The sequence below is a fragment of the Amphibalanus amphitrite genome, unplaced genomic scaffold (genome assembly GCF_019059575.1).
Source record: "Amphibalanus amphitrite isolate SeventyFive unplaced genomic scaffold, NRLGWU_Aamphi_draft 000515F_arrow, whole genome shotgun sequence".
Lineage (NCBI taxonomy): Eukaryota > Metazoa > Arthropoda > Thecostraca > Balanomorpha > Balanidae > Amphibalanus > Amphibalanus amphitrite.
Window position 1 is genome coordinate 60,001 of NW_024882009.1, and position 27,208 is coordinate 87,208.

At 52.9% G+C, this 27,208-nt stretch overlaps 3 protein-coding genes across 6 annotated transcripts in view; 2 read left to right on the top strand and 1 right to left on the bottom strand.

Moving 5' to 3' along the window:
• LOC122393101 (cation-dependent mannose-6-phosphate receptor-like) overlaps positions 1 to 6,873 on the top strand; it is an 11,500-nt gene extending 4,627 nt beyond the window's left edge. For both annotated transcript variants that reach the window (XM_043388735.1, XM_043388737.1), the window contains exon 7: positions 5,293 to 6,873. In XM_043388735.1, the coding sequence (XP_043244670.1) occupies positions 5,293 to 5,352 (60 nt within the window). In that variant the 3' untranslated portion in view covers positions 5,353 to 6,873. The remainder of the gene's footprint in view (positions 1 to 5,292) is intronic.
• A 6,670-nt stretch (positions 6,874 to 13,543) lies between these two features.
• Positions 13,544 to 17,922, bottom strand: LOC122393085 (uncharacterized protein K02A2.6-like). The gene is made up of 3 exons (XM_043388712.1): positions 17,914 to 17,922; positions 13,803 to 16,208; positions 13,544 to 13,588 (listed from the first exon to the last, which is right to left on the bottom strand). The coding sequence occupies exons 1-3, from the start codon at positions 17,920 to 17,922 to the stop codon at positions 13,544 to 13,546; spliced, it is 2,460 nt and encodes an 819-aa protein (XP_043244647.1).
• Positions 17,136 to 26,931, top strand: LOC122393102 (probable ATP-dependent RNA helicase DDX17). 3 transcript variants are annotated; one of them, XR_006258628.1, is made up of 9 exons: positions 17,237 to 17,403; positions 19,247 to 19,308; positions 21,626 to 21,916; positions 22,358 to 22,883; positions 23,228 to 23,355; positions 24,009 to 24,241; positions 24,725 to 24,789; positions 25,697 to 25,936; positions 26,383 to 26,931. XR_006258628.1 is itself a non-coding variant. In XM_043388738.1 (8 exons), coding segments are annotated over exons 2-8 (1,494 nt in total). In that variant the 5' UTR covers positions 17,136 to 17,403; positions 19,247 to 19,306; the 3' UTR covers positions 26,457 to 26,931. The 3 variants fall into 3 exon arrangements, 1 of the variants encoding a protein (XP_043244673.1); XM_043388738.1 differs by lacking the exon at positions 24,725 to 24,789 and having other exon boundaries at positions 17,136 to 17,403; XR_006258627.1 differs by having other exon boundaries at positions 24,725 to 25,936.
• The last annotated feature ends 277 nt before the right edge of the window (positions 26,932 to 27,208 follow it).

Here is a 27,208-nt window from a genome sequence, read left to right on the forward strand (position 1 = left end):
CAGGGAGGAGTTGGAGAGAGAGAGAGAGAGAGAGAGAGAGAGAGAGAGAGAGAGAGAGAGAGAGAGAGCGAGAGAGAGAGAGAGAGAGTGAGAGAATGGGTTGGGGAGAGTCAGGATGCGGGAGACAGGGAGGAATGTGAGGAGAAGAGCCGACATTGAGAAAGGGTAGATAGAGGAAAAAAGCAAAGGAACCTAATACAGAACTTGCATGACATACGATAATACTTATTGCCTGCAGTACATAGTCTGGTTTGGTTTAATTTTATGATTTCTTGCTCGCAATCTTCACCCAAAACGCGTCAGTTGAAGTCACAGGGCTGCGGAGTCGGAGTCGGAGTCGGAGTCGGAGTCGGAGTCGGTCGGAGTCGACAGTTCTGCCCGGAGTCGGAGTCGCCAAAATCTTAGCAACTCCGACTCCGGAGTCAGAGTTAACGCTGCATGGCTCAGCGTCATGCACTGCACCTGTTTGATTGACTTACTGCGCTCGAAATTATATTTTGTCGAAAAAAGGACATTTTGCTGTTTTGGATAACGTTTTCAGCGAAAGAAGCAGAAGACGGTGAATGCCGCAGAACCTTCTTTTTAATTATGCATGCTATTTTAACCCGCGCCCGGCTGGGGGTCCTGGATTTCCACGCCCTGCTGGGGGGGGGGGTGTTTGAACACCACCCCCCCCCCCTTCTAACTCGGCTCCTGGGCCACGTAGCGATACGCGGGAGGCGGCGTTCGAAAGAGCGTCAAAAATAATGAGGAAATCACTTTTCAATTTTTTGTCAGGTCATTTTTTTGGTCAGGTCAAAGGTCAGGTCACCAGAGGTCATTGAAGGCAAAATTTCGCCGATTTCCAGGTCGAATGTCGACAATTTCCAAGAAGCCAACGCATAACTCGGGAACCAATAGAGCTACAGCGCCGCGGAAAAGCGCTTTCGATAGCCCTATTAACGCCCTTTCTGAGTAATTTTCTCAGATTTGACCTAACGTCAACGGTTTTGCCTGCAGGGGGGCAAAAACTGCAAAAATAGCCGATTTTTTTCGGAAACAGTTTTTCTGCAATAACTTTTGACCCAAGCCTTTTACGAGCTTACTTTTACCGGCATCGTGTTCCTCTCGTCAAGACGCATCGAATGAACTATAACTTGACCTTGAAAGGTCAACTTGAAAATTTGACCTCAGGTCAAGGTCATGACCTGACCGGAAAGGGTCATGTTGCATATCAGTCGATCCGTATCGTCGAGCTGAACACATCTAAGGCGTTTTCATCGCTCTAGCATGCCTCTATCAAAAGTTATTTGCGAAAAACTGTTAGGTATCATTCGTGACCTATTTATTTATTTAATTATTGAACATATCAAACATATCCTCTATAAAGAGGCTATTACATGTTTTCGTCATACAAGTATAGAACACAGGGGACGACTAAATTGAGAATGCTGGCACGGTTGTCATACACACTTCACACACACAAACACACAAACACAACACCATCAGTGTAAAAATCGGACAGTCAGGTATTGGAGAGCATGTGGCGTTTGAGTGCAGCCCCAAACTGCTTTCTACTGCCGCGACAATCACAAACATGGGACGGAAGAGAGTTCATGAGGGAAGCTGCCCTGTAGACAAAGCGCCTCCGCCCGTACTCGTTCCGGATGCGCGGCAGATGGAGCTGGTTTCTGGCCCTCGTGGTCCGCGTGTGCACATCGCTGTTTCTGACAAACAATGAAGCTAGCTCCTCGGGTTCGGACATGTCAGACAGCCTGCGCAAGGCCGTCAGAGTGTAATACTGATGGAGTTGACCAGCAGACAGCCAGCCCAGAGACCTCAGCGTGTCGCTGATATGGTCGTATTTGCGCTTGCCCGATAGGACTCTGGCACAAAAGTTTATGCACTTTTGAATTCTCTGGACAAGCTGACCGCTGGTTGCCCCGTACACCGATACACAGTAGCGAATAGAGGACATGACGAGACCGTCTATGAGTCGAGGTAACACCTCAGCTGGTAGTCCATGTTTGGCATGGCACAGCGACAGCAGAATACCCGAACACTTTCGCACCACATTGATCAATATGGCTATCAAATGACAGATGTCGGTCGAAAATGACGCCCAAGTTCTTGGCTGTTGGGCTCTCTCTGATCAAAGTGTCGTCAATTGTTACCGTTACCGGCGGCAGGAGTCTAAGGTTAGGACGAGAGCCGAAAACAATAAGTTGAGTTTTGCTGGCATTGAGCTTCATGGCGTTCTTTCGAAACCACCATGAAAGAGCAGCTAAACTGCGCTCCATATTCGAAATGTTGAGCGGCATCGTATGCTTTGGACCTGTGACTAAAACCTGTGTATCATCAGCGTACTGAATGATGTTGGAATTGGCATCCTCGACGTACAGTGGCATGTCATTACTGTAAATGCTATACAACAGAGGCCCGAGGGCGGATCCCTGGTACGTGCCTAGCGGGTTGACCAGCGCGCGAGGCAGGCGGCGGCCGGCGGTGCGGGACGTCAGCGCTACCTGCTGACGGTGGTTTGACAGGTAGCTCTCAAACCACCGAGTACAAACACCATACAGCCGCAGTTTGTCCAAAAGCCGGGCATGATCAACAACATCGAAGCACTTTGACAAGTCAAGCATCACAAGCAACGATATGTCCCCCACGTCCATGGCTTGATGTACTTTGTCGGTTAGGCATAAAAGAGCCGTCTCGGTGGAATGATGCGCGCGAAACCCATGTTGATTTACATTAAACAATTGGTTGTCGTTGAAGTAACATGACAGCTGTTCCTGCACCACCCTTTCAACGATTTTTGCGATGGTTGGAACAATTGAGATGGGCCTAAAGTTGGACAGGTCAGATGAAGCACCGCTCTTTGGCACGGGGTGAATGATCGACACCTTCCACGAGTCGGGCACGATTCCCGTGCGCAGGCTAGTGTTAACCATACGCAACAGACATGACCCAATAGAAGGAAAACACATTTTAACGAACTTAACGCATAAGCCGTCGATACCAGTAGCTGTGGAGCTCTTCATGCGGGACAAAACGCATCGCAGCTCGCCAAGGCCGATTGTGCGCAGCGCGAACGCCGAAGTGGATACACGCGGTAGCCTGACCGGAACGTCCGGCCCCGATCCGTCGACCTGTGCAACAGTGCGTGGTCCAAGGCCCACAAAGTAGCGGTTCAAGGCGTCCACATCGACGTCCGCTGGGCTCACCGCCCCGTCCCTTTTCCCGGCTACGATGGGCCTCACACTGCGCCACACGGAGGACGGACCGCCATCCCGCAGCCGATCACGGATCGCGCTCCTGCTGTCCCTCAGTATGCTGCTGCGCACCTGTCGGTTCAGCTGTTTGTAGAGCTCACGGTCACCGTCACGAAGTGCAGCCCGGCGCTCCGCCATGACGGCTTTAGTGGTGTCACTGACCGGAGGCGCGGCAGGGTTGCGAATTTTTACACTGCGAACTGGTGCTAGTTCGTCAAGCACACCAGTCGCACATGACACAAAGTACTCCCACTGCACAGCCGGGTCCTCAGATGCGAAAAGTGGAGTCCAGTCGACGTCCGACAGCCTTCCGTTGAGCTCAGCAGAGTCGAGCTGCGACCATTTCCTCGTTGTCACGGTGGCCTGGGGTGGCGGTCGGTGCTGTGCTGTGCCCTGAGGTCACCTAAGATGACCTCAGGGCATAAACAGGGGTCACGGACACTATTTTCATGTTCAATGTGTCTAAACCACTTGTAATTCAGTGTTTGGGAGTGTTTATAATGTCTTTCGTCCAAAAGAGGCGAATTTCAATTTTCTCCCATTGACTTATAATGGGGAGGTCGCGAAATTGACCTGACCTTAGGTCATCGATATCAAAATTCTGAGATATACATTTTGTACATACATGCTATTGCTCTTAGCAATCGCTGAAAGTTTCAAAGCGATCGGTCACTCGGTGTAGCTATGACAGACCTTGAAACTTTTTATGAGGCGAGGTCACTTCAAGTGACCTGGTGACCTGACCTTGAATTACCTTGGTCTGAAATTTTCACAACATGTGTAGAATTGATGTATGATAAGGTGTACCAAAAACGGCGGCGCTCCGCGCCGCCGTTTTTGAGATAATCGCGAAAAACCACAGGGGGGGGTGTTCAAACACACCCCCCCCCCCCCCAGCAGGGCGCGGGTTGATGCAATTTTGCAACGCAAAGCCTTGAAACGCACAAGGGATCGTTTCAGGCAAGATAAAACATTTCCATTATGAACCTCAATATCATGATATGGATTTTATTAGAACCGTCCGAAGTCGGAGTCGGAGTTGGAGTCAGAATCGGAGTTGATTTTTGAAGCCGGATTCGGAGTAGAAGTCGAAGTCACTCTAAAATCCATCGACTCCGCAGTAGACATGTGCATGGATCCGAGTGATGGATCTATGATCTCAATGGATCTCGAAGCAAAGTACAGGTTAGGATCTATGATCCCACCGGATCCGGCGTGAAAAATACATCTTGGATATATGATCTCATATGATCTGACGATAAATTAAGAACATGGATCTATGATCTGAGTGGATCCCACCATGCACCACATTTGAAACTATGTTTTAAAGGGTTTCTATGCCAATAAGTGACACAGAACTATGGATTATGACGTGCGATCACATAAAATCACTAAAACAGAACGTTTGTGAGTTGAAACAAGTTTTTTTTATATATGTGTTGACAAAAAATAAGTGAGGATCTATGATCTCACTGGATCTCAAGCAGATTCTCCCCATGCACCACATTTGAAACTATGTTTTAAAGGGTTTCTATGCCAATAAGTGACACAGAACTATGAATTATGACGTGCGATCACATAAAATCACTAAAACAGTACGTTTGTGAGTTGAAACAAGTTTTTTTTTTTTGATATAGGTATGTGTTGACAAAAAAATAAGTGAGGATCTATGATCTCACTGGATCTCAAGCAAAAAATGAGACTCTGATCTGTGATCCCTGCGGATCTCTCGATAAATTACAGAGCTGGATCTATGATCCCGTCGGATCCGTGGGATCAGATCCCAGATCCATTTTCTCGGATCCATGCACATGTCTGCTCCGCAGCCCTGGTTGAAGATACGTTCTTTAGAAGAAAGGAAAGGAAAAATGATGAACATCACGAAGGTCGATATCACCCATAGAATACGTGTCACTGATTCGTTTCAGCCATCTGTTTAGCCGTCTGATTTAGACATAAATGCTGGCCCGCGTCTAGGACGCACTTTACATAAGAGTATCCGGCATTGATATTTGACCGGATGTTTTTCTTCCTACAGGACGGAGTGACCTACTGTGTTACCTGTCGCCGGGCCGACGCAGCCTATGATCAGATCTGAGACCGACCAGAAAATCCCAGACTGATCAGGAATCTCTAAGGTTGATAAGATCTTAGACCCGTCAGATCTGAGACCAAGCGGAATATGTGAGACTGTGAGGGACATGGTGTTGCGTGAAACTCTGCTCTTGGTTGGACATATTCTAGAGATGTGAAATGGTGTGGCTGTGGCGTACATGTCACAACTGACATGATCAACTCACGACTGGCAATGGCTGGACTCTGGGAGAAAGAGACAGTTACATACGGTTAACGGGTCATAATAAGACGAAGAACTACATAGCTGGACTGGAGGAGGTTAAATACGAAGACTGCAAGTCAAACGATAGGTCAGAAGATGTGAAACTGCCCAGGATTGGGCGCCGGCAAATGACAGTGCGGGGCACACAACACGCTCATAATAATGATGTAAAAAGCTGCCTGTGGCTGAACGCTAACAGTGCGGAGTGAGATACACACTCGACTGTGTTTTCTATATGTGGAGATCATGTCCAGCTTACAATCTATCAGATCTGAAATGTGGATTGTGTCATGCAACCGTCCCAGAGCTCTTAATGTGCCGCCCGCTTAGCAGCGGCTAAAGCTATGGATGCGACCCGGTTGCGTTTAGTCTTCCCCAAGCTTGAACCTAAGCCCATGAATGCGTCTGTCCGGGTCAGTGGGCGGAGCTATCGCCATGAGGTGTCCCATGGCAGCCAATCAGCGAGCCCCGAGATGCATCGGTGACCAATCACGGCCGCCGCCTCAGAAGGTCGGCGCACTATCGTCCAATCGGAGAGCCGGGGGAGCTCGCTCCACCAATGAGCGAGTCGGTGACATGCCTCCGGCCAATGAACGTTCGTCTCTCAATCTTGTGTCCGTAAATGCTGCACCTGCTGTGAAGTTATGATATTCTGGGTGTATGTTGTGTATAGCGTGCGTTGTGAATTGGTGAACCTCTGAATCGGGCTGTTCAAACGCTCGTTCCCTGTCTCGAACAGTGCTTGTACAAAGTTTTCGAGTGCCATTAGGTTTTGATATGGGCTACGGGGCGAAATCGCGGGTTGTGATGTGTTGCATGTTTATATGCTTGTGTGGGTGTGTGGTTAAGAACATTTCAGTTACAAGGCTTGTGACCTTGCTGTGTTTTGTATAGTGCTCTGGATCAACAGTACCTACCGCTTTCAAAGACACTAACTACCGTGGCATTATATAGCTATTGAGGTTCATCGATGATCGAACCATATATGTATGTCTGAAACTAAATCTTACCGTCATAATGAGTCACAAGATTTGTATTTTTAAACGTAGTTAACTAGAGAACATGGCTTACATAATATCCTCGCCGCTTGAAGACTTGTTACCCTCGCATAAAGCATGAGCTATTTGTCTGAGCTAAATGTTTCTGCCGCGTTTTGTACCCGCGGTGAAGATATTTGGTGACTACGCGCCGTCCAGCTAAGGTAAATAGGTAATCATCCATGGAGGGTGTTGTTATGTGTAATACTGCATGCAAATATGAATATAGTGTATCCATCAAGTGTACGATTGTTATCGCTCATTTGGTGTTTTCTCGAACGTTAGCCCGTGAAACTAGTGTGAGACATTGATATGTCAAGAATTACTCGTTCGCGGTCGTAAGTGCAGTGCATCCACGCAGGCAGGCATCCACGGTGGAAATAAAACCTCGGGCGTAACCCATTCCTCACGTATAAATGCATACCACTGCAGTGCATACCGTAAGGTGGGGCTATTTGAGACAGTATTTAAAATTGCTATAAAATAAAAACCACTTAAAATTTATGCTTAATTTTTTGCTCAGGCGATTTACTGCTCGATTCCACACCTCCCTGAGCAAAAATATCACACAAATCAAACGATCTTCATTTTATAGCGATTTTAAATACCGTCTCAAATAGCCCCACTGTCTCAAATAGCCCCACTTTACGGTACGCCACACGGTGCACAAGGCGTTAGTGGTTAGAGGGCCTTGGCGTTTGTGGTTGACGTCAATGGAAATGTCCTGAACGGTGCTTTCACCTTGCGGTCAAACACTGAATCAGCGGTTATGGGCAGCTGAGGGCGCTGTAGTCGGGATGAGGAGGGAAATGGGAAACGAGGGAGGGCCACCGGCCACTGGTGATGATGGCGATTACGCGCGAATCATTGACATGTCAAAATGCTGCTGGTGTCCAGTGAAACCTACTCAATGTGAAGAGGCACTTTCATATCCTATCTTCCATTGATCATCATTGGCGAATGCAAGTGTCTCTGAGCCTACAAGAGCGACATCTGGAGCTGGTTCTCGGGCCCGTAGTATGCCGTTGCCCAGAGGTGGAGATCAAGGGGGGTCGGGGGGTGAGTGTTCTGTCGCCACTCCTTCGTCTCAGTGGCGGCCTCGGTCGTCCGCTCGCGAACCCAGTGCGACACTAGGTGTTGTACCGTAGCCGCTCTACCAGCGTTGAGAGCCTCCTCGATCGGTCCGCTGAGTACCCTTGATCGGTCCGCTCAGCCCCCTCGATCGGTCCGCTCAGCCCCCTCGATCGGTCCGCTGAAGCCTCCTCGATCGGTCCGCTGTAGCCTCCTCGATCGGTCCGCTGCGGAGGGACTGGACGGCTGCTTGTGCTACATGGACGACTGCTTGATCGCAGCCGACAGCGAACAGGAGCTGCTGAGGCGCCTGGATCGGGCGCTGGATCGAATGGAACGCAACGGGCTGAGACTGGAGCGGTCCAAGTGCGTGTTCCTGGCCAGGGAAGTATCGTTCCTGGGGTGGAAGATCACTGCAGACAGCATCAGACCGGAGGAGGACGGCACAACGGCGCTCCTGGACGCGCCGGAGCCGCGAGACGTACAGCAGCTCCGATCCCTACTGGGATCGGTGAACTACTACAGCCGCCTCCTGCCGGGGCTCGCCACGACGCTCGCGCCTCTGTACGCTCTGCTCAAGCGCGGCACACCGTGGCGGTGGACGCCGCAGTGCTCGGCTGCGGTCGCTACAGTGAAGCGGCTGCTGGCCAGCGGGCGCGTGCTGGTTAGGTACGACCCCAGCCTGCCGCTGAAGCTGGTCACGGACGCCAGCTCCACGGGGGTCGGCGCGACCCTTCTGCATCAGATGCCCGACGGCACGGAGCGACCAATCATGTTTGCGTCGAGAACGCTGACACCGACTGAGAGGCGCTACGCACAGGTTGAGAAGGAAGCGACCGGTGTGCAGTATGGACTCAGACGGTTCCATCGATTCCTGTTCGGGAGGAGATTCACACTCACCGTGGACAACAGGGCTCTGTCACGGATACTCAGCCCCGAGCGCGACCTGCCCGGCCTCTCAGCGGCACGTCTTCAGAGGATCGCCATGGAGTTGGCGGCGTACCAGTATGACGTGGAACTGCGCAAAACGGCAGACATGGCTCTCGCTGACAGTCTGTCTCGGATGGCGCTGCCGGATAGCGAGCAGGAGCAGACGGCAGCAGAGGCGGACACCAGCGGCCTGGACTGCCACCTGATGTTTATGGACGGTGCGGGCCCGCCGCTGACGGCCCGCGAGCTCGAAATCGGCACCCGACGTGACCCACTGCTGGCCAGGGTACTGTCGCATGTCCGACACGGATGGCCATCAGTGACGGAGCCGGAGCTGGCCCCCTACAGACAGCGCGAGACGGAGCTGTCCACCGACCGGGGTGTGCTCCTCTGGGGCGGACGGGCGGTGATACCCCAGAGACTCAGAGAGCGGGTGCTACAGGAGCTACACACTGGACACCTTGGTGGGTCCAAAATGAAACAGCTGGCGAGGCGGTACCTGTGGTGGCCCGGTCTCGATGCCGACCTGGAGGCCATGGCACGGGGCTGCCACTCATGCGCTGAGAAGCGCGGCGCTCCACCCCGAGCGACACTCCACCCGTGGGAGCCCACGTCAGGGCCGTGGCAGCGAATCCATGTCGATTTCGCGGGGCCGGTGGAAAACAAGTACCTGATGGTGGTGTGCAGGGCTGGGAAAAATGCTGAATCTGCTACATACCAGATATTACGAGGAACTCTTATTAGCTACATTGCCACAAATGTTCCTCACATCATTTCTGCTAGAGAAAATGATTTCAAAAGTTAATCAAAATTCTGGACAGAGCTTTCCACTTTCATTTTCTATCTATTCTCAAATTGAGCTTTAAATGTTTTTATTTAGTTGGTTGCACGAACAAAAACAGATAGTGTTTTGCTTATGCCCCCTGTGAATGTTCTTTTTCTTATTTCTTAATCTTTGTAAGTACTCAGGTTTCGAAAAAGCATACAAATATCAAACTAAGGTGCTGTAGGGCTTTCTCAGGGCAAGTTACGTCTGTTACAGCACCACCTGTGAGCACCAGGAAGCTCCAGTGAGCCATAGAATTTTCCTATCAGCATTCTAGCAACTTCAGGATTCAGATGGTATCAGCCTACTCAGGCAGGAAGTATTTGAAAGAAATCAGGTTGATTTGGCTGCTCAGTCTGGTCAACAATTTACAATCATTGTGCATGCCGAACCCGCTGTACAAAAGTTGCCAGTTGCCACCAATTAAGGTTTAGAGTTAATACAATAATTGAACATGTAAAGAAGTAAATAAAAAATTCTTTTCTGGGCGTTACTTGATTAATATTTCAACCAGATCTCACCTGCGCAAATTCGATCATAGGTACCTATCTCCCTATATCTTCACATCTTGCTTTGCGTGCTGGGCGGCTACCTTGCTCTTTAACTGTGTACTGCACGCCGCTATAGGGACAGTTGTCATTACAACGCTTGAAATTAGGCCTGGAATATCCCACTTCCCTAAAATAGAGGCAAAATGAAAGCTAAAATAGCTGAAATAATGCAAAAACAGCCAGGACCGCTCATCAAGCTACACACGCGAAACGACAACTAGAATTGTCTGTAATGCGCCAGAAACAATGCATCAACAAAATACGCAAACAGCAATGATGTAATTTGTATATTTTTGTTAAGAGTTCTTAATAAAACATACAAAAAATGTTAACTAGTCTCTCAAAATCCTAATTTTGTTCAAATAAGTATGATTTCAACAGAAAATACATAAGAAACTGAATGAAATTGTGTATGACGTCATCAAAAAGGATTAAAGACGTTGCAGGACCCTGTTTCATAAAAGATGGCTTTTTAGAGCTGCCATGGGCAAAATGAGTTGATTCTTTTCGTATTTTTATTGATCATTGAACAATGCCGTTTTTAAGACAACTTGTTTTGTTTTGTAAATATGTCATTGGAATATTTTACAAATAATGAAATTCCTTTTTGCAATATTCATAAGATAGATAGCGCATAAAAAGGCGTAGCAGATACCTTTAGCTACACGACTCAGAGAATGAAGAATTAGTGATCGCTACAATGGAAACTGCTACAAAGAGCCGCCAGATTCGTCATAAAATGGAGCACAAAGCTGACGTTTTGAACTTGTGTTGGTCTTACAGATGTTTTGTTCTTATTCGCCGACGAGATCACTGACTGGTGCTACCTCTATTTAAAAAATGTGCGAATTTTGATGTTATTATTGTATTTTTCTTTATGATGTACGGAAGAGAGAAATGTTGATTTTGCTACAATTGATGGAACAATAAAGCGATATCTGCTACCTACTGGGGTATGAAAGTATGAGAGATTTCCCAGCCCTGGTGGTGTGCGATAGTCACACCAAGTGGGTGGAGGCCATCATCATGACAACGACGTCCGCCGGGCGGACCGTTGAGGAGCTCAGGGAGCTGTTTGCGCGATTCGGAATCCCAGACCAAGTCGTAACCGATAACGGACCTCAGTTCACGTCGACGGAGTTTGGGATCTTCCTCTCCAACAACGGCGTTCGGCACATCCGCACGGCGCCGTACCACCCAGCCAGTAACGGCGCGGCCGAGCGAGCTGTCGGTGTGTTGAAGAGCGGGCTCCGAGCGACCGCACGGGACGGCGGCTCGCTGCATCAACGTGTGCAGAAGGTGCTGATCGCGTACCGGACAGCTCCACACGCGGTCACAGGTCGGCCGCCGGCGGAGGTAATGTTCGGACGCCCGATCCGCACCAGGCTGGACCGTCTGCACCCCAGCATCATTCGTGACGTAACGGACAGCCAGCAGGACCAGAGAGAAGCGGCCGGGGGACGCCCGCGCGAGTTTCAGGTCGGTCAGGCCGTGTGGGCGCGGACGTATGCTGGACCTCAGTGCTGGCGACGCGGCCAGGTGATCGGCGTCACGGGCCCCGTATCGTATCAGGTGGACGTCGGTGGGGCCGTGGGGGCGCGCCACGCCGACCAGCTGCTCCCCGCCGCCGGCCAAGCACAGCAGCAGGCGACAGAACCGGCAGCAGCACAACAGCAGCAGTATCAGCTCCCGGCGAATCCCGCATCTTTCTCGCGGGAGCGTCAGCACCCACCCGGTGGGGGCTACCTCCGAGACGGCGGGAGAGGAGAGGGAGGACAGGAAGAGAGAGGAGAGGAGGAGGACAGTGCGAACGAGCCGGAGCAGGGAGAGAGAGGAGAGGAGGAGGAGAGAGAGAACGAGCCAGAGCACGAGGCGGAGGCCGGAGCGGCTCAAAACGAGCGGCCTGAGCCGACCGAGCCTCTGCGCCGGTCAAAACGGACCATAAACGTGCCGATCAGATACCGGTAGAGCTGGCGGGAGCTGTCCATGCCAAGCCGGCGTTTGTTTTAGCCAGGAAGTGCTAGCAGCTAGCTTCGTTTGTCTAAATGTTTGCTAACAGCTATTTTCGTTGGTTTAAATGTTCATGTTATGTTATAGGGGCGGAGGGTGTTGTACCGTAGCCGCTCTACCAGCGTTGAGAGCCTCTGGAACGGCCAGCTGACTAGCAGTTGGCTGAGAGTGACGACCATGGCGTGACGTGTCCGTGGGCGCTCGTGTTGTGCCGTGTGTTAGCTATGTCCAGACTCCACGTTCGGGGATAATACATCACACTTCACTAGGGACTCAACGGGCAGTCTGTATTCTATCAACGCGTGGTCGTACTCGCACACCCGCTTCCGCGGCCGGCGGCCGGCGACTGACTTTCAAGGCCAGCCGGCTGATCGGCGGCGGCTGGGCGCCGCAAGGGCGCGCTCAGCTCCGCTTCCGGGGGGGGGAGGGCCAGTATCACGACACCACACCTCACCCCCCGTCACTAGATCACCAACACCGATCTAACCGCCAAAGATATGATTATGAAACATAAACACAATGAACGCGTGATCTCCGGCGGTCTCCAGTCTAACAGGACAGGACAGAAAGACGCGAATCGAACAAAGACGCGAATCGAACAATCGAGAATCGAATCGAATCGAACACACGTTACAGTTCTTCAATGTAGCGCCTCGGTGGAGCCGCTCGGCGCGTCGAGTGACGCGGCACAGTTAACTCAGCGTGGCGCTCCGCTCGACCCGCTGGTCCCGCCGTCACCCCAGGCCGCGCCGCGGCCGACTCGTTCAGCGCCGCGCGCTCTGCTGTCGTCCCATCTCGGGTCGGTCCGCGGCTGGGCTCCTCTGCCGCCGTTCCGTCCCGGGACCCACCGGCGCTGTCCGCTGCGGGCGCGGCACCGGTTCAGTGTGCCGCCCCGGCGCCGGCTGACCCCCCGGCTGCGGCGCCGTCCGTGCCCGCTGCAGCTCTGGCCTCAGCTGAGTCCGACGCTGCGGCTCCCGCCGGCCTCTCGGCTGCTGTGCCGGAAGGCCGCTCCGCTCCAGCGCCGATCACGCGAGCCCGCTCCGGCTGAGAAGCACCGTTGCTCCGGCTGATCGCGCCGCTGCTGCTGACGCCGCTGCCCTCCCCTCCGTCTCGACCGACGGAGGGCGGCCAGTAGCGATCGGACGCGAGTGCTGCCGCGTCCGCTCTGCCGCGGTCCTCGGCAGGCGCCGTGCTGTCAGCGGCGGCCGACAACAGCTGATCACAGTGCCGTGACCACAACCCGCCTCTACCGACGTCGACTTCGTAGGAAACGGGCCCAGTGCGTGTGACGATCCGACCGCGCACCCACTTCTGTGGCCCGGAGTAGCAGCGAACCCAGACGTCGGCGCCGACCGCAAACGCTCTGGCGCGTCCACCGGCTGCCGTCTGCTGTCGCTCCGCGCTGTCCCGCAGCGCGTCCTCGGCGGTCGGAACGAGCAGATTCAGCCGCGTGCGGATGTTACGGCCCAACAGCACCTCCGCTGGGGTCCGTCCCGTGCTGGCATGCGGTGTGGTCCTGTACGCCATCAGAACTCGGGCGAGCGCCAGTTCCATGCCTCCGCTGTCGTCTGCTGCCAGAGTCGCCTTCAGTGAGTTTTTTAGCGAGCCGACCGTTCGCTCCGCCATCCCATTAGACGATGGGTGATGGGGCGCCACTCTGACATATCGGATCCCGTTAGAGCTGGCGAACTGGGCGAATTCCTGGCTCGTGAACTGTGGGCCATTGTCCGTTACCAGCACCAGCGGTAGTCCGAGACGAGCAAAAACCGTCCTCATCACCGCTACGGTCCGCTCGGACGTGGTCGTCTTCATTGGGATCATTTCAGCCCACTTGGAGAAACTATCCACCATCACCAGGAACCAGGTGCCCTTCAGAGGTCCGGCAAAATCGGCATGCACCCGCTGCCAGGGTCCTTGAGCGGGTTCCCAGGGGTGCCGCTCCTCGTGCGGCGGCGCCGCTCGCTTCGACTCGCAGGCTGGACAGCCCCGAGCGAGCGCCTCCAGTTCAGCGTCCAGCCCCGGCCACCAGACAAACCGACGGGCAAGTTGCTTCATCTTTGTGCAGCCGCTGTGCCCCTCGTGTAGCTGCTGCTTCACACGATCTTGCAAAGCCCTCGGCACCACCACACGGCCGCCCCAGAGCACACAGTCGGCGTCCGTCGACAGCTCGTCCGCTCTATGCTTGTACGGCGTCAGCTCGGCGTCCACCGTCCCCGGCCAGCCGGACCGCACCGCAGCCAGTACGCGACCCAGCACCGGATCCGTGCGCGTGGCCGCTGCGATGGCCCTGGCCGAGAGGCATGGTCCCTGCTCCTGCACGACGAACATGACGCCTCCTCCGCCGTACTCAGCCTCTTCCTCCGCCGCCTCCCGCTCCTCCGCCGGACTGCTCACCGGCAGACGGGACAGCGTGTCCGCCGCTCTCATGTCTCCGGAGCGCCGCAGCTCCACTTCATACTGATACGCCGCCAGCTGAAGCGCGTACCGCTGCATACGAGCTGCCGCGAGGGTGGGCAGATCCCTGTCCGGGCTGACGATCCGCGACAGCGTGCGGTTGTCCACTACCAGGGTGAACCGCCTGCCCATCAGGTACTGGTGGAAGCGCCGTATTCCGAATGACACGGCCGCAGCTTCCTTCTCTACCTGCGCGTACTTCCGCTCAGTCTGCGTTAGAGTACGAGACGCGTACTGTACCGGCTTCTCCAGTCCATCAGCCGTCACCTGCATCAGTACCGCGCCGAGTCCCGTCTCACTGGCGTCCGTCACCAGCCGCACCGGTCGGTCAGGATCGAACCGCACCAGCACTGGGGCTGATGACAGCATTGTCTTCACCTTCTTCACTGCCGCCGCGCACTGCTCCGTCCACTGCCACTTCACTCCTTTCTTTAGCAGCGCATACAGAGGTGTCAGTACGGTAGCCAGTCCCGGCAGGATCCGCTGATAGTAGCTCACCGTGCCGATCAGCGACTTCAGCGCCTGCTGGTTCACCGGGTCTGGCGCCTGCAGGATCGACTCCGTCTTCCCTGCCAGCGGACGGAGCGCGTCCGCCGACAGACGCCACCCGAGGTAGGTCACCTCCGGCACATTGAAGCTGCACTTCTCTCGCCTCAGGCGGATGCCGTTCTCCTCCATCCTAGTCAGGGTCGCGTCCAGCCGTTCCAGCAGCTCCTCCTCCGTGTCAGCCCACACCAGCACATCGTCCATGTAGCTGACAGTGCCGGGCAGTCCCGCCGTGATCTGATCCATCACGGACTGGTACAGTGCCCCACAGACAGAGATGCCATACGGCAGTCTGTTCATCCTGTAATCGCCTCTGTGTGTCGTCACCGTGGTAGCATTCTTGCTGTTCTCGTCCAATTCCACCTGCAGATAGGCGCTCCTGCAGTCCAGCTTTGCAAACCGTTTCCCCCGGACGCCGGAGAACAGCTCATCTGCTGTTCGCATCGGGTACTTGGTCTGCTCCAGCTGAGGGTTGACAGTCAGCCTGTAGTCTGCGCAGATGCGGACGCCATTCCGCGTCGGGATGACCACCAGCGGTGTCCCCCAGCCGCTCCCTGGTGGCACCTTCTCTGCCACGCCCTGCTCCTCCCACCGGTCCAGTTCGCGGTCCACCGCCTCCTGCAGGGCGAACGGCACCGGACGCGCCCGTCGGTACACCGGCTTGGCGTCCGACTTCAGCCGCAGTCCCACCTTGATCGGGATGCGTCCCAGCTCCTCGTTGAAGACCGCCGAGTGCCTCTCCAGCACGCCTTCGAGCGTCCGCGCCGGCTGCACGCGGCATACCCGAGCCGGTGACGTCATCAGATCAAGCGCCTGCAGCCACTCGCGTCCCATCAGCGGGCGGTGGGGCCCAAAACCGGTCACCACCAGCCGCAGACGGGTCGCGGATCTGTCCGACGCCGTGACGCTGACCAGCACCTCCCCTCTCAAGGGAATGACCTGACCTGTGAACGAGGTCAGGCGCAGGTCACATGGGTCCAGCAGCTGCAGAAGTCCCAGCTGCCGCGCTGTCTCCGCGCTCACCAGCGACACCGGGCTCCCCGTGTCCACGACCATGGCCAGCTGCTGGCCGTTCACCGTCACCGTCTTCATTTTCGGCTCCGCGGCGCTGGCTTCGACTGTGTTCACCAGCCACGCGTCGCCGTCGCCGTCCGTCTGCTCCTCCTCCGCAGCCACCAGCCGCACCCGCCGCTGCGGACATGCCGCCTTCAGGTGCCCGGTGGAGCCACACTTAAAGCACCGCCGCTGCCTGACCGGGCCGTCACTGCTCTTCCTGTCCGGCGTGCCAGCCTGACCTCGTGCGCCGGTCGTTCCTACGCGCCCGCCGCTGGCCGCTTGGCCAGCCGGACGGTGGCTGTCGCGCGCACGGTGGCTGTCGCGTGCACGCGGCACGGTTCCGGCCGCTGGACAGTCGCGCTGCCAATGTCCGGTCGACCCGCACCGGAAACAGGGCCCGCGTCGTGGCTGAGGCGTCCTCACCGTGTTGACAGCGGTGCTCGCCGCGTCCGCTCCCGGTTCCTCCGCCACGCGCGCACTGGACAGTTGGGCGCCCAGCTGCTGAACGTCCCGGGACCCCCCTGAAAACGAATTACTGCTATGTAAGTCAATGGTACTGCATCCAGGCCGCCTCCATCTGCCCGGCCTGGACCCCCCCCCCCCCCGACATTTTGACAGATCTCTACCCCTGCCGTTGCCCTGCAGGCCCCAGGGATTCATGCTTATGTAAATGATGAAAGTGAGAATAGGATGCATTAACATTCGTTATCTACTATGCTCAAGCACACCAATTTTGACCATTACGTAATAACCTTGACGCTCTGATCACGTTCTGGGAACGTGACGTCCGCTATGACGAATGGACCCTACAATGCACTTTCAACGTCTAATAGAATTAGATGCATCTATTTCAATACTTCGAGAGATATGCAACAATTATACAACGTCTGAAAGTGAAAAAGATTCTGAATGCATAATATTGGGACAAAAATATAAACACTATATTCCTTAGCATACACCCCGTGGATGTGTTTCCGGGTATGATAGTGCTGTCATTGATTTATTTTCATTTTTTGTTTTGACACAATGGAAGTTTTCACTTATTTGTTATTTGCAGATAAAATAAATTGTTTTTCAAAATAAATTAGACCCTAAATTAGACTATGACAGACAAAATAAAATCAAGAACAGGCCTTCCTAAATTTTGTTATATGGTGCTCTACGGCGATACGGTCTTTCCGGTGAGTTCCTCCGCAGGGAAGGTTGTCAGACTCCGGGTGCCTTGCATTTTCAATTTAACCAATAAGTAATCGTTGAATTGTGACACAATTGGTTCTGTTTTATAAAGTTCGACTGAACAAGTACCCGAGCACCACGAAACGTTCTCCAGGTAAGTATTCTTCGATTTAAGATGTCTACACGCACTGGCGCTTTCGCCGCGTGCCAGTCGGGCGCACTGTGGTATCTCCGATTCATTTATGGAGACGTTTCTATTATTGGAAACGTTTCCAATTTTGACTACTCTTCTGTTCCAAAAATGGAAACGCTCGTTCCATAAATAGAAACGCTAACATCTCCGCACATATTTTCTTGCCAAGGGTGGCTGGATTTGATGTATAACAACTGTTTCGCGTAGAACAAGCTCAGATACACCAAAAGCACTTGTCTTCTTGCATGGAAAGCTGTCGTATGCATTCAAATTCACGTCTTTAAAATGCTCCTGAATCGTATCCATTTATGGAGACTTAGTTTCCAAAAATGGAAACGCCGATGTTCCAAAAATAGAAACGCTGAAGTTCAAATGTGTGCAAACTTAGCTTAAATGTGTTTTTAAAATTCACATGCAACTAAAAATTTGATGTTTTGGGACTGGTTTAGCATCTCGGCTCTCGGCAGTTACCTTGGACATCGGGTTCGATAATAATACATTACGCGCCGCAACTTTAGCGCATTCAAAAGTCAACTAAAACTAAGATTTCCCAGAAACTACTGGACAGATGTGGTCCAAAGTGGGCAATACATAAAGCGTAGATATCATTTCAATATATAAAATTGATATCAATGTTACACATGAGCTAGAATGAATAGATTCACCGTCAGAATACAACGGCATTTGGTGTGACGACGGTGCAGACCTTATTTCCATCCTGCTTTTTACGTATTTGCACGGAGATTTACGTTGATCCGAGCCTGCCATCATATTCAGCACATTTGAAATATCATAAAATGCCCACTCAAGTCTCCAAATGGGGCTTTGCAACAACTTTCATGCGATTTAATCACAGATTGACGACCACCAGGCCGCTGGTGCACCGGAAAATGCAGCGTGAAAATGAATGAAAAACTGAAGTTCCCGGTGATGTGGTTGTTCCAATCAATGGGCCAGTCTTTCAGTAGTCTGTTAAAAACGTTAGTTTTTGTTCAAAACATTCATAAACGTTATTATTTTCGATCAGAAAAACATGTGAATTTTTTATCACGTCAACATGTTATAAGCATCGCCTCGTTCGTCAACTTTCGGTTTTCTGATCGGAAAGTCGGAGAACAGGAACATAAACTAGAATGCTGGCTGTCGATTGGTGGCATCCTGCGCATGCCAAATTGCACCAATCAATGCCCAGTTTGCTTTAAAGGTAGCGATGCACACAGCGTCTCCATGTATGGAACAGACCATTTCTATTTTTGGAAACGGCGTATCCATTTTTGGAACATTGTTCCAAAAATGGAAACGTTTCCATAAATGGATCGGAAATACCACAGTGTGCCCGACTGGTGCTGGTGCGTAATTTGATTGAACTTTTTCGGGCAGTAATGAATAAGTTCATAAAGAACGGCCTCTCGAGAAGTGTTTCTGGTGGAATGACCTCAGAATGATAATTTCCTGATATCCTTATCAGACTTGAACTAGGAATGGCTATTTTGTGAAGGTCATCTATGTAATACACAATATTTTTTTTCAATTGTTCTCTTTCACAAACGAGCACAGAGTCACCCAATTGAGAACAGTAGCATTTGGGTGCTAAGTTGTTCGGACATCAACTACCAGGCTGCCGTTAGACACCTTAGGTGCTTATTCTGGCACTCAAGGTCACCATAGTTGCACCACATTAAACTGCATGAGTAAAAAGGTAGTCAGTATTTGATTTGTAGTGATATTGACATGTTAAAGACATTTTATCTCATTATCGTTAGGTCATCTTTGTCAAATGCTGAAGGTATCTTATTCTTTTCAGATCAACAAGTGAAAAGAGAACTATTATTCCAAGAAACTTCAGACACCTAAGGAACTCACTATGTAAGTATAACTTTCGTATTGATTTATCACACTGCTGTGCTAATTGCTAACTCCCCTCTGGCCTCTGGCTCTGTATTATCACTTTTTTCCTTTTTGAAAATTCTTATGATTGAATTCAAGTATAAATTTTTCAAGTTTTTTATTTTTACATGAGGAAGGTGGAGGTGTATGCATAAGCCTTAAACCAAGGACACAAGTTGCATGGAAAGAGTGGCAGTACTGCAAAAATACTGTTAAAAATTTGTCAATATTGGAAACAGAAAAATGCTAATGGAAATATTTAAAAATAAATTGTATATTTATGTCTAGAGGATTTTCATTTGAAAGGATAGGGTCTCATTGTAAATTTGTCTCTTCACAGGAGAGGCTTACAAATGGGAAGAATACTTCAAAATGTGTCACTTGAGGGGAAACTTGTCTCCATGCTGTGCAAGACAAAGTAAATAACATTTGAAATTTGTCAATGCTAGACTAACATCTATTGTATTTACCTTACCTTAAGTATTTACCTTAAGTAAAGGTCATTAGATACCCTTTCGAGTAATAAGACCCTTTACTCAAGAGGCGCCTCCTCCTCTTCTGATGAAGATGAGTTGGCTGCCATGCTTGTTGTCACCATTGTAATTGTCTTTTAATTACTTTTAAAAATGGTGGAACAGTAGAGATAGGAAATCAAATAGAAAATGATAGAGGAACATCATTGCAGTATGAAAAATATTGGTGGTTGTCCTTGCTTTTCACTTGAAACATAAATTATTTATTAGCCTTGATCAAATGGTTCATTTATGGCTTTTAATGAGCAGAAAAGCAAGATATTTGGTATTGGAAAAGTAATGTATTGCAATTCATGGAGTTATGTCTAATTCATGTCAAGCCTTTGAAAGCATTGTTGGAGAAGTGAACTACAGTTTTCAGTCTAATGGCAATGTGAAGGAAGACCAAAAATTGTTATTTCAGCTGCAGTGGATGTATTGGCATGTACATCCACTGGCATGTATTGGCATGTGGATGTATTGGCAAATTCAATGACAAGGATTGTGTTTGAATGGCTGACAATCAACGAGCTCCTCAACACTGTTCAAGCAGTGTCATATTACCATCATTTCACTGGATGGGCGCTAAATGACCTGGCAGTCGGTGCGCCCCTAACCTCCAACAAACAAACAAACAAGCATCATTTCAGTGTAAATTGCTGCGGTCGCACCTTTCAAATCCCAACCAGCGTCTCCAGCCGGGAAATGTCTCCGATCGGAGATAAGTGTTACGGACTAGAAACACCGTCGTTCTTGACCACAGTGCTGGCTATGGCAGCTCCAGCTTACTGTGGAAGTCTCTTCTTTGATGCTGTGATGGTTTAAGATTGACAGGTTTTTGGTGGCCGTACGCTAGCTCTTAGCTCCGGTTCTACAGCATCTAATCTACTGGGGGTGCCCTTTATTTCATCAAGAGCCCGTATTTCATCAGGCCCACATAGGGGTTAATGTCTTATGTGAATCTTGGGCACTTCAAAGACTAGAATTACGGTGCTGATAAGCTCCAGGCAATACAAGTCCGGATAGCTGGGGGCGGGCCGCCCCAGGCTGGCTCAAGAGAGCCGTTGATTGATAAAAGTAATGTACTCGCTAGCCACAATATGAGTAGGAAACAACATGCAATTTTATAACAAACACGTACAGTATAAAAAGCAAAGTTGACAACAGAGCTTGGGAAATGTTTGATGTTCCCCAGCATTGGCCAGTAGCCAGGGGTGCTAACACTTAAATCACAAGCAAAGAAAATCCCGCAATTATAGCGGTGTTCGTCCGCAGTAATTCCGTACCACCTGTCGTATATCAAATGCTTTATTGATGCTATAACTACCATGCAATAGTCCAGTATGGTTCCTGAATGCAGAAATTATTGTAAGTTACTGCAAACAAAGACATCCATGAGAAATTTGCATCAAGTGGTAATTGCTTATACATAATTTCTATTCACCTTTCCACCAGTAATAAGCCCTTTTAAGTTTTATTGATGAAAAAAACTAGCACAGTTAATTTTTGATTCGGGAAATATGACCTCATTTTGCCTTACCACATCAAGTCCATTTGAGTTTTTTGACTTACCTTGTTGGCCATCAAGAAGTATTTGGTCTACATATCCATGGGCGCAAAATGACCTTATAGTCGGCGCGCCCTAAAGCCCCAATGAACAAACGATCTACGTATCCCCTTCACTTCATGAAACTACCATTGTCTACAGCTTTCCAAATCATCCACACCCCATCTCCACTCCACCGACCAGCGCCGGGGCCCTTACCGTCCCCCTTCTCCGGCAGGTACGGCAGCAGCTACGGCAGTTACGGCGGCGGGTTCGGCGGCGGCCGCATGGGCATGAAGAGCAGCCAGCCGGGCGGCAACCTGCGCCGCCCCGACTGGTCGTCCATCAAGCTGACGCCCATTCAGAAGGACTTTTACCAGCCGCTGCCTCAGGTGCAGGCCCGCAGCCAGTCTGAGATCGAGGCCTACCGCGCCAGCAAAGAGGTGACGGTGCGCGGTTCGTCCGTGCCCTCACCGATGCTGGAGTTCAGCGACTGCACCATGCCGGACTACATCCTCAGCACCATCAAGTGAGTTGGCGTGGGTTGATAGTTCTTAGCCTTCTGGGGTGCAAGACAGACTTGAAAGACATGAAAGGAGGGGGAAGGCCTGGAGTTTTAAAGTGCAGTTATAGTGCACTGTCAGCTAATGTGGATGTGCCGTCCTCTGGCCATGGTTGGGCAAGGAGTCTGTCGCGCTAGACCGGTAATCCTAATCAACCGTGGCGACATCATGTTGATCCAATACGATCCCAGGCTGTGCAGCTATCAGACCTGATTCATGCACTGGGCACAGTCTAATCTTTACACTGCACAGTAGTGTCACCTTCATGTTCCTGGTATTTGATAGTATTGTAAGCTAGCTGGCAAAATTATCCGGTCATCTACGAGGAAGAGTGATGACTGGACGTCCCTATTTTTCTTATAACCGGTTTGCGTATTTACCTCACGCCGACCGTTTCCCGTTTCCAGGAAGAACGGTTTCCAGAACCCGACTCCTATCCAGGCGCAGGGCTGGCCGATCGCCCTGTCCGGCCGCGACATGGTCGGCATCGCCCAGACCGGCTCTGGCAAAACACTCGGCTACATGCTGCCCGCCATCATCCACATCAACCACCAGGACTACCTGCGTCCTGGCGACGGCCCCATCGCGCTCATCCTGGCTCCCACCCGTGAACTGGCCCAACAGATCTCCGAGGTGGCCAACGAGTTCGGCCGCTCCTCCAAACTGAGGCATACCTGTGTGTACGGAGGAGCACCCAAGGGCGCCCAGCTCCGGGATCTGGAGCGAGGTGTGGAGATCTGCATCGCCACGCCCGGCCGGCTGATTGACTTTCTGGAGATGGGCAAGACCAACCTGCGTCGCTGCACCTACCTGGTGCTCGACGAGGCTGACCGGATGCTGGACATGGGTTTCGAGCCGCAGATCAGGAAGATTGTGGAGCAGATCCGGCCCGACAGGCAGACGCTCATGTGGAGTGCCACCTGGCCCAAGGAGGTGAGTTGGTACTGTCTTAAAGTATAATTTTGCTAGACATTGGTGTCATGATATTGTCGCCTCTGGCCATGGTTGGGCAAGGAGACGGTCGCTCTAGACCGGTAATCCTAATCAACCGTGGCGACAGCACTAAGTCCCGGTAGATCCCAGGCTGAAAAGTGTTATCAGACTTGATTCATGCCCGGGACACAGTCACTAATAGCAACTAAATTGATAGCTGCCAGTAGCGACTTTCGTGTTTGACTAACTGTCCGTTGTTTGACGCGTGAAGTCAGCTTATCTCTTTAGCTCATGAATCTTGAGGTCCTTGTCTCTAACGACTTTGTCGTCATGTTCTGCGGCAGGTTCGTCGTCTGGCGGAGGAGTTCCTGACCGACTACACCCAGCTGAATGTGGGCTCTCTGGACCTGTCGGCCAACCACAACATCCTGCAGATCGTCGACGTCTGTGAGAGCCACGAGAAGTTCCAGAAGTAAGTCATCACTGGGGAGTCTCAGGAAAACGCGTCTTTGGGTCATTGAGTGAAGTAATTCCTAGACATGTCATCTGTTAGCGCGCATAGGCTAGGTATCTTCAGTGTTAGTTTTTTCTAGTCATGCGATATGCTTTTTATTCCGAGCGCTAGAGTCACCGGTCGGCGACACATGTATGGCCGGCCGGTGCTAAGTGGCTCGCAAACGACCGTCCGGCGCCGCTAGACACCCGGCGTGCCGGCCACCGCGCGCCGGGTCACCGCGGAGCGCCACAGAGTCCGTACTGCGGACACGATACCGCCGCGGTCCGGGCACGGGAGGGGACGCTGGGAACAGCTGGGGAGCGACGGTATCGATCGGTATCGATTAACTGCACTAGTCTGGCTTCAGGGACGGGGAGGGGGGGGGGGGGTAACGGTTGCTGTTTGGTATTCTTTTTATAGAACACGCCAGCTGCCGCTATCCGGTTTTGCTTCTACAGTGCGTTTGATCTACGGAGTTTCGTATGTATTTCGACCCGCTTGTCGGATGTTTCGTAACTGCGCAGAGATTACGTAATGTTATTGCGCGCCAACGATAACAAGTCTGCAGGGAGGTCAGTTACCTGGTGGTACGGTCTAGTTCTAACCCATTTCTCACTGTCCTTCCCCAGACTGTTCCGCCTGCTGGAAGAAATCATGGCCGAGAAGGAGAACAAGACCATCATCTTCACCGAGACGAAGCGCGGCTCGGACGAGCTGACCCGCCAGATGCGCCGCGAGGGATGGCCGGGCATGTGCATCCACGGCGACAAGTCACAACAGGAGCGCGACTGGGTGCTACGGGAGTTCCGCAGCGGCCGCTCGCCCATCCTCGTCGCCACTGATGTGGCCGCGCGCGGTCTGGGTGAGTGAGACGGCGGCCGGGCGACCGCCCACCAGCCGGAGCACCAGTCATCCATCCGTCCAGCGGTAGAAGGGGACGGCCGGCGGGTCGTCCCTCAGGTCGGTCAGTCGGGGAGAAAGCCAGAGGTCGGCGGACGGCGCCGCGACCGACAGACACCGCGCACTCTGCTTCAGTCTGGGGAGGCGGCACGGAGCCGGGCACCGCCGCCGCGGGCGCCTCGGCGCCGGCGCGGCCGCGTCTCTAGTCGGGTGTGCTGCTGGGAAACGTAGACACGCCTGGAGAGACTCATTTCAATGTCACTGGTGCCTCGAGCTCTGTAGCGCCGCCGCCGCTGCCTCTGCGGGCGGTGGCGGCGGCGCATGTTGCTGCATTCCGTGCCGTGTGCGTGTGTGCTCTGTGTGGTTGTGGTGTGGGCGGGCCGGCGGATCGGCTCGGCTCGCGCCCGTGACGGGCCGCCGTGCCGCTCTCTGCGATTTGTTGCAGAGACTGGCAGCGGTAGCCGTGGAGGCGCTCTGGGCGCCCGCCGGCCCAGCACTGTCGACCCGCCGGTAGGTACCGGGCCGGCTGGACAGGCGAGCCGGGGGCGCAGCCCTCTGCAGCGCCCGTCACCGGCTGACCGGCGCCCGAGCGACCTAGCCAGCTCAGCAGCTAACTACTCCCAGCCACCGCTCGAAATTGGGCCCGCCGAGGGCGCAGAAACGGCTGCGCCCCCGGCCGAAGACAGAGTGGCATTTGACGGGAGTGCAGCTGGTGGTCAAACCTCCGCGCCCGCTGGAGATCTGGGCGGACTGACCGACTGGAGGGGAACGAGAGAAGAGGGATGGCGGAGATGGGAGAAGGAGCTGGGTCGCGGGAAGGAAGTGGAATTGGGGAAGGAATGGCATGGGGTGGAAGGGAAAATAGGGGTAGATTTCGGGTATTTGCTGTTTGTTTTGTAATTCTGGTGGTGGGTTTCATTGGATACTCGGTGGACGAATTGTGCACTGATTATTCTGGGAAGGCACGGGACATTATTCGGGGAGCTGCTGCCTCTACTGGCCGCCGAGGCGGCGGTCGCGGCCGGCTGTGCCGTGTGCCGCGGTCCGCGCTGGAGGTGCGTGCAGCCGGCGGCCGAGCCGTCAGCCGCCGGAGCTGCGGCCTCTGTCCCTGCCGGTCGGACGCCCAGGCAGAGCGCGAGGGAGGCGGGAGAGAGCGGGCGCGCACGGCTCACGTGAGTAGCAGCGCCGGGCCGCCGCCGGCCGGTGGCAGCTGTCAGCTGGAGACTTTCCCTTGGGAACGCCGCCGGCGGCGGCCCGTGTGCCGGGGCGCCGAGCGAGAGAGATACGGTAACTGACAGCTGCGAGCGTAACTATAAACTATCGTTTGGTGGTCCCCGTAACCGTCAACCGCTTCCTAACAACCCCCACCTCCCATCTACAACAACCCACCGCTAACGAACGCTCCCGTGTGCCCCAGACGTGAGCGACGTGAAATTCGTCATCAACTTCGACTACCCCAACAACTCTGAGGACTACATCCACCGAATCGGCCGTACGGGCCGTAGCAACAACAGCGGCACCGCCTACACGTTCTTCACGCCGGAGAACGCGGCCAAGGCGCGCGATCTGGTCTCTGTGCTGCGAGAGGCCAACCAGGTGGTCAACCCGAAACTGGTCGACCTGCAGAACTCGAGCCGCGCCTACGGCGGCGGACGCAGTGAGTATAGACGCGTTATTTATTGGCGAGGTATTTCAATGGTATTTCGTTTGAGAAAACGGCTTGGCGCATGTTTCCGGCAAGCTGAACCGCGTTGGTGTTTCATAGATCAATCTGAAATGGTAAGGTCTCCGATATCGATTCAGCTGCGGTTCTATTTAGGTTCGTAGTATGTTCGTGGCCCTGAATCGTGTAAAACAGATTCGTCATTCTCACGTCCGCTGAGCTATCTAACAGCCGACGTATTCAGGAATCTGATAACGTTCGCCTGGCCCGACCGCTGGCCTTGTGCTATCACAGTGCGGGGCTGGTACGGGCTGGGCTACAGTCGCTGTTCCCTATCTACTTTCTACTCCTTCCCTTTCTATTTCCCTCCTTCCTCTCTCCCTTCCTCCTCACCTCAGTTTGCCGGTAGGTAACTAACGCCCGCTCTCTCTCCATTTCAGGCCGCTACGGAGGCGGCGGCGGCCGTCGCTCGGGCGGAGGTTTCGGCGGCAGCCGCGGGGGCAGCCGGTGGTGAGCAGTCGCCGCTGACTAGGTCTAGCCATTAAATGTTTAATTTTCACACTCGTCATGTCTCATTTCTGACGCGCCGCGGCGTCTCGCGTTGTGCCGCTCGAGTCGCACGGACGCGCCGCACATTCCCATTAACATCTGGATGGAGATGAACGGCGGGATGGGCCGTGCGGCTGCGCCCCCGCCCTGCTGCGAGAGGCAGGAAGGCGCCCTACGGTCTGTCTCGCCCCTGTATAGCGCCGGTCGCGTCCACCCGTACGGCGCCCTCTGATCTTCAGTGGTGTATTGATGTGATGTGGCTCCAACAGAGCCGACAAGCCGGATTGAACGGCTCTCAGAAAGATGGTCCAAGTTCTGTGTCTGAAGGCGCGACCACCCACCGCCACAGACTAATATAGAGATAGTAGCTGCTGTTCGCCTGTGCACCGACACCAAACGCAGGCCACTCCGTACAAGGAAATGCACGTTTTAAAACGAAACTGACGCGCTGTTTTTTTTTGGGGGGGGGGCGGGTGAAGAAGTTGAACGGGGTTTCCGGATTGGGAGTGGGTGAACTACATTGATAATTATTTGAATTCTAACCGAAAGGTATCTGAAGCATCCATACAATAATATCGGGAAGCATTTTTCTGTGCTTTGGACAATAACGAACCCCACTGACATTTTGTTTATTCGCAAAGTTTGTGTTCATTCTTGCTGCCGTCTTACCCAGCCGAGCTCGCTTGTGCGCTGCCGACTGGCTACGCCGGGGTGCCG

What these genes read in the sequence shown, in the direction of transcription:
- LOC122393102 (XM_043388738.1), top strand. An exon ending in TACATCCTCAGCACCATCAA is followed by an intron (nt 21,917 to 22,357) that starts GTGAGTTGGCGT and finishes TCCCGTTTCCAG; the next exon opens with GAAGAACGGTTTCCAGAACC. An exon ending in CGCCTACGGCGGCGGACGCA is followed by an intron (nt 25,937 to 26,382) that starts GTGAGTATAGAC and finishes TCTCCATTTCAG; the next exon opens with GCCGCTACGGAGGCGGCGGC.
- LOC122393085 (XM_043388712.1), bottom strand. An exon ending in CGACCACGTCCGAGCGGACC is followed by an intron (nt 13,589 to 13,802) that starts GTAGCGGTGATG and finishes CGACTCTGGCAG; the next exon opens with CAGACGACAGCGGAGGCATG.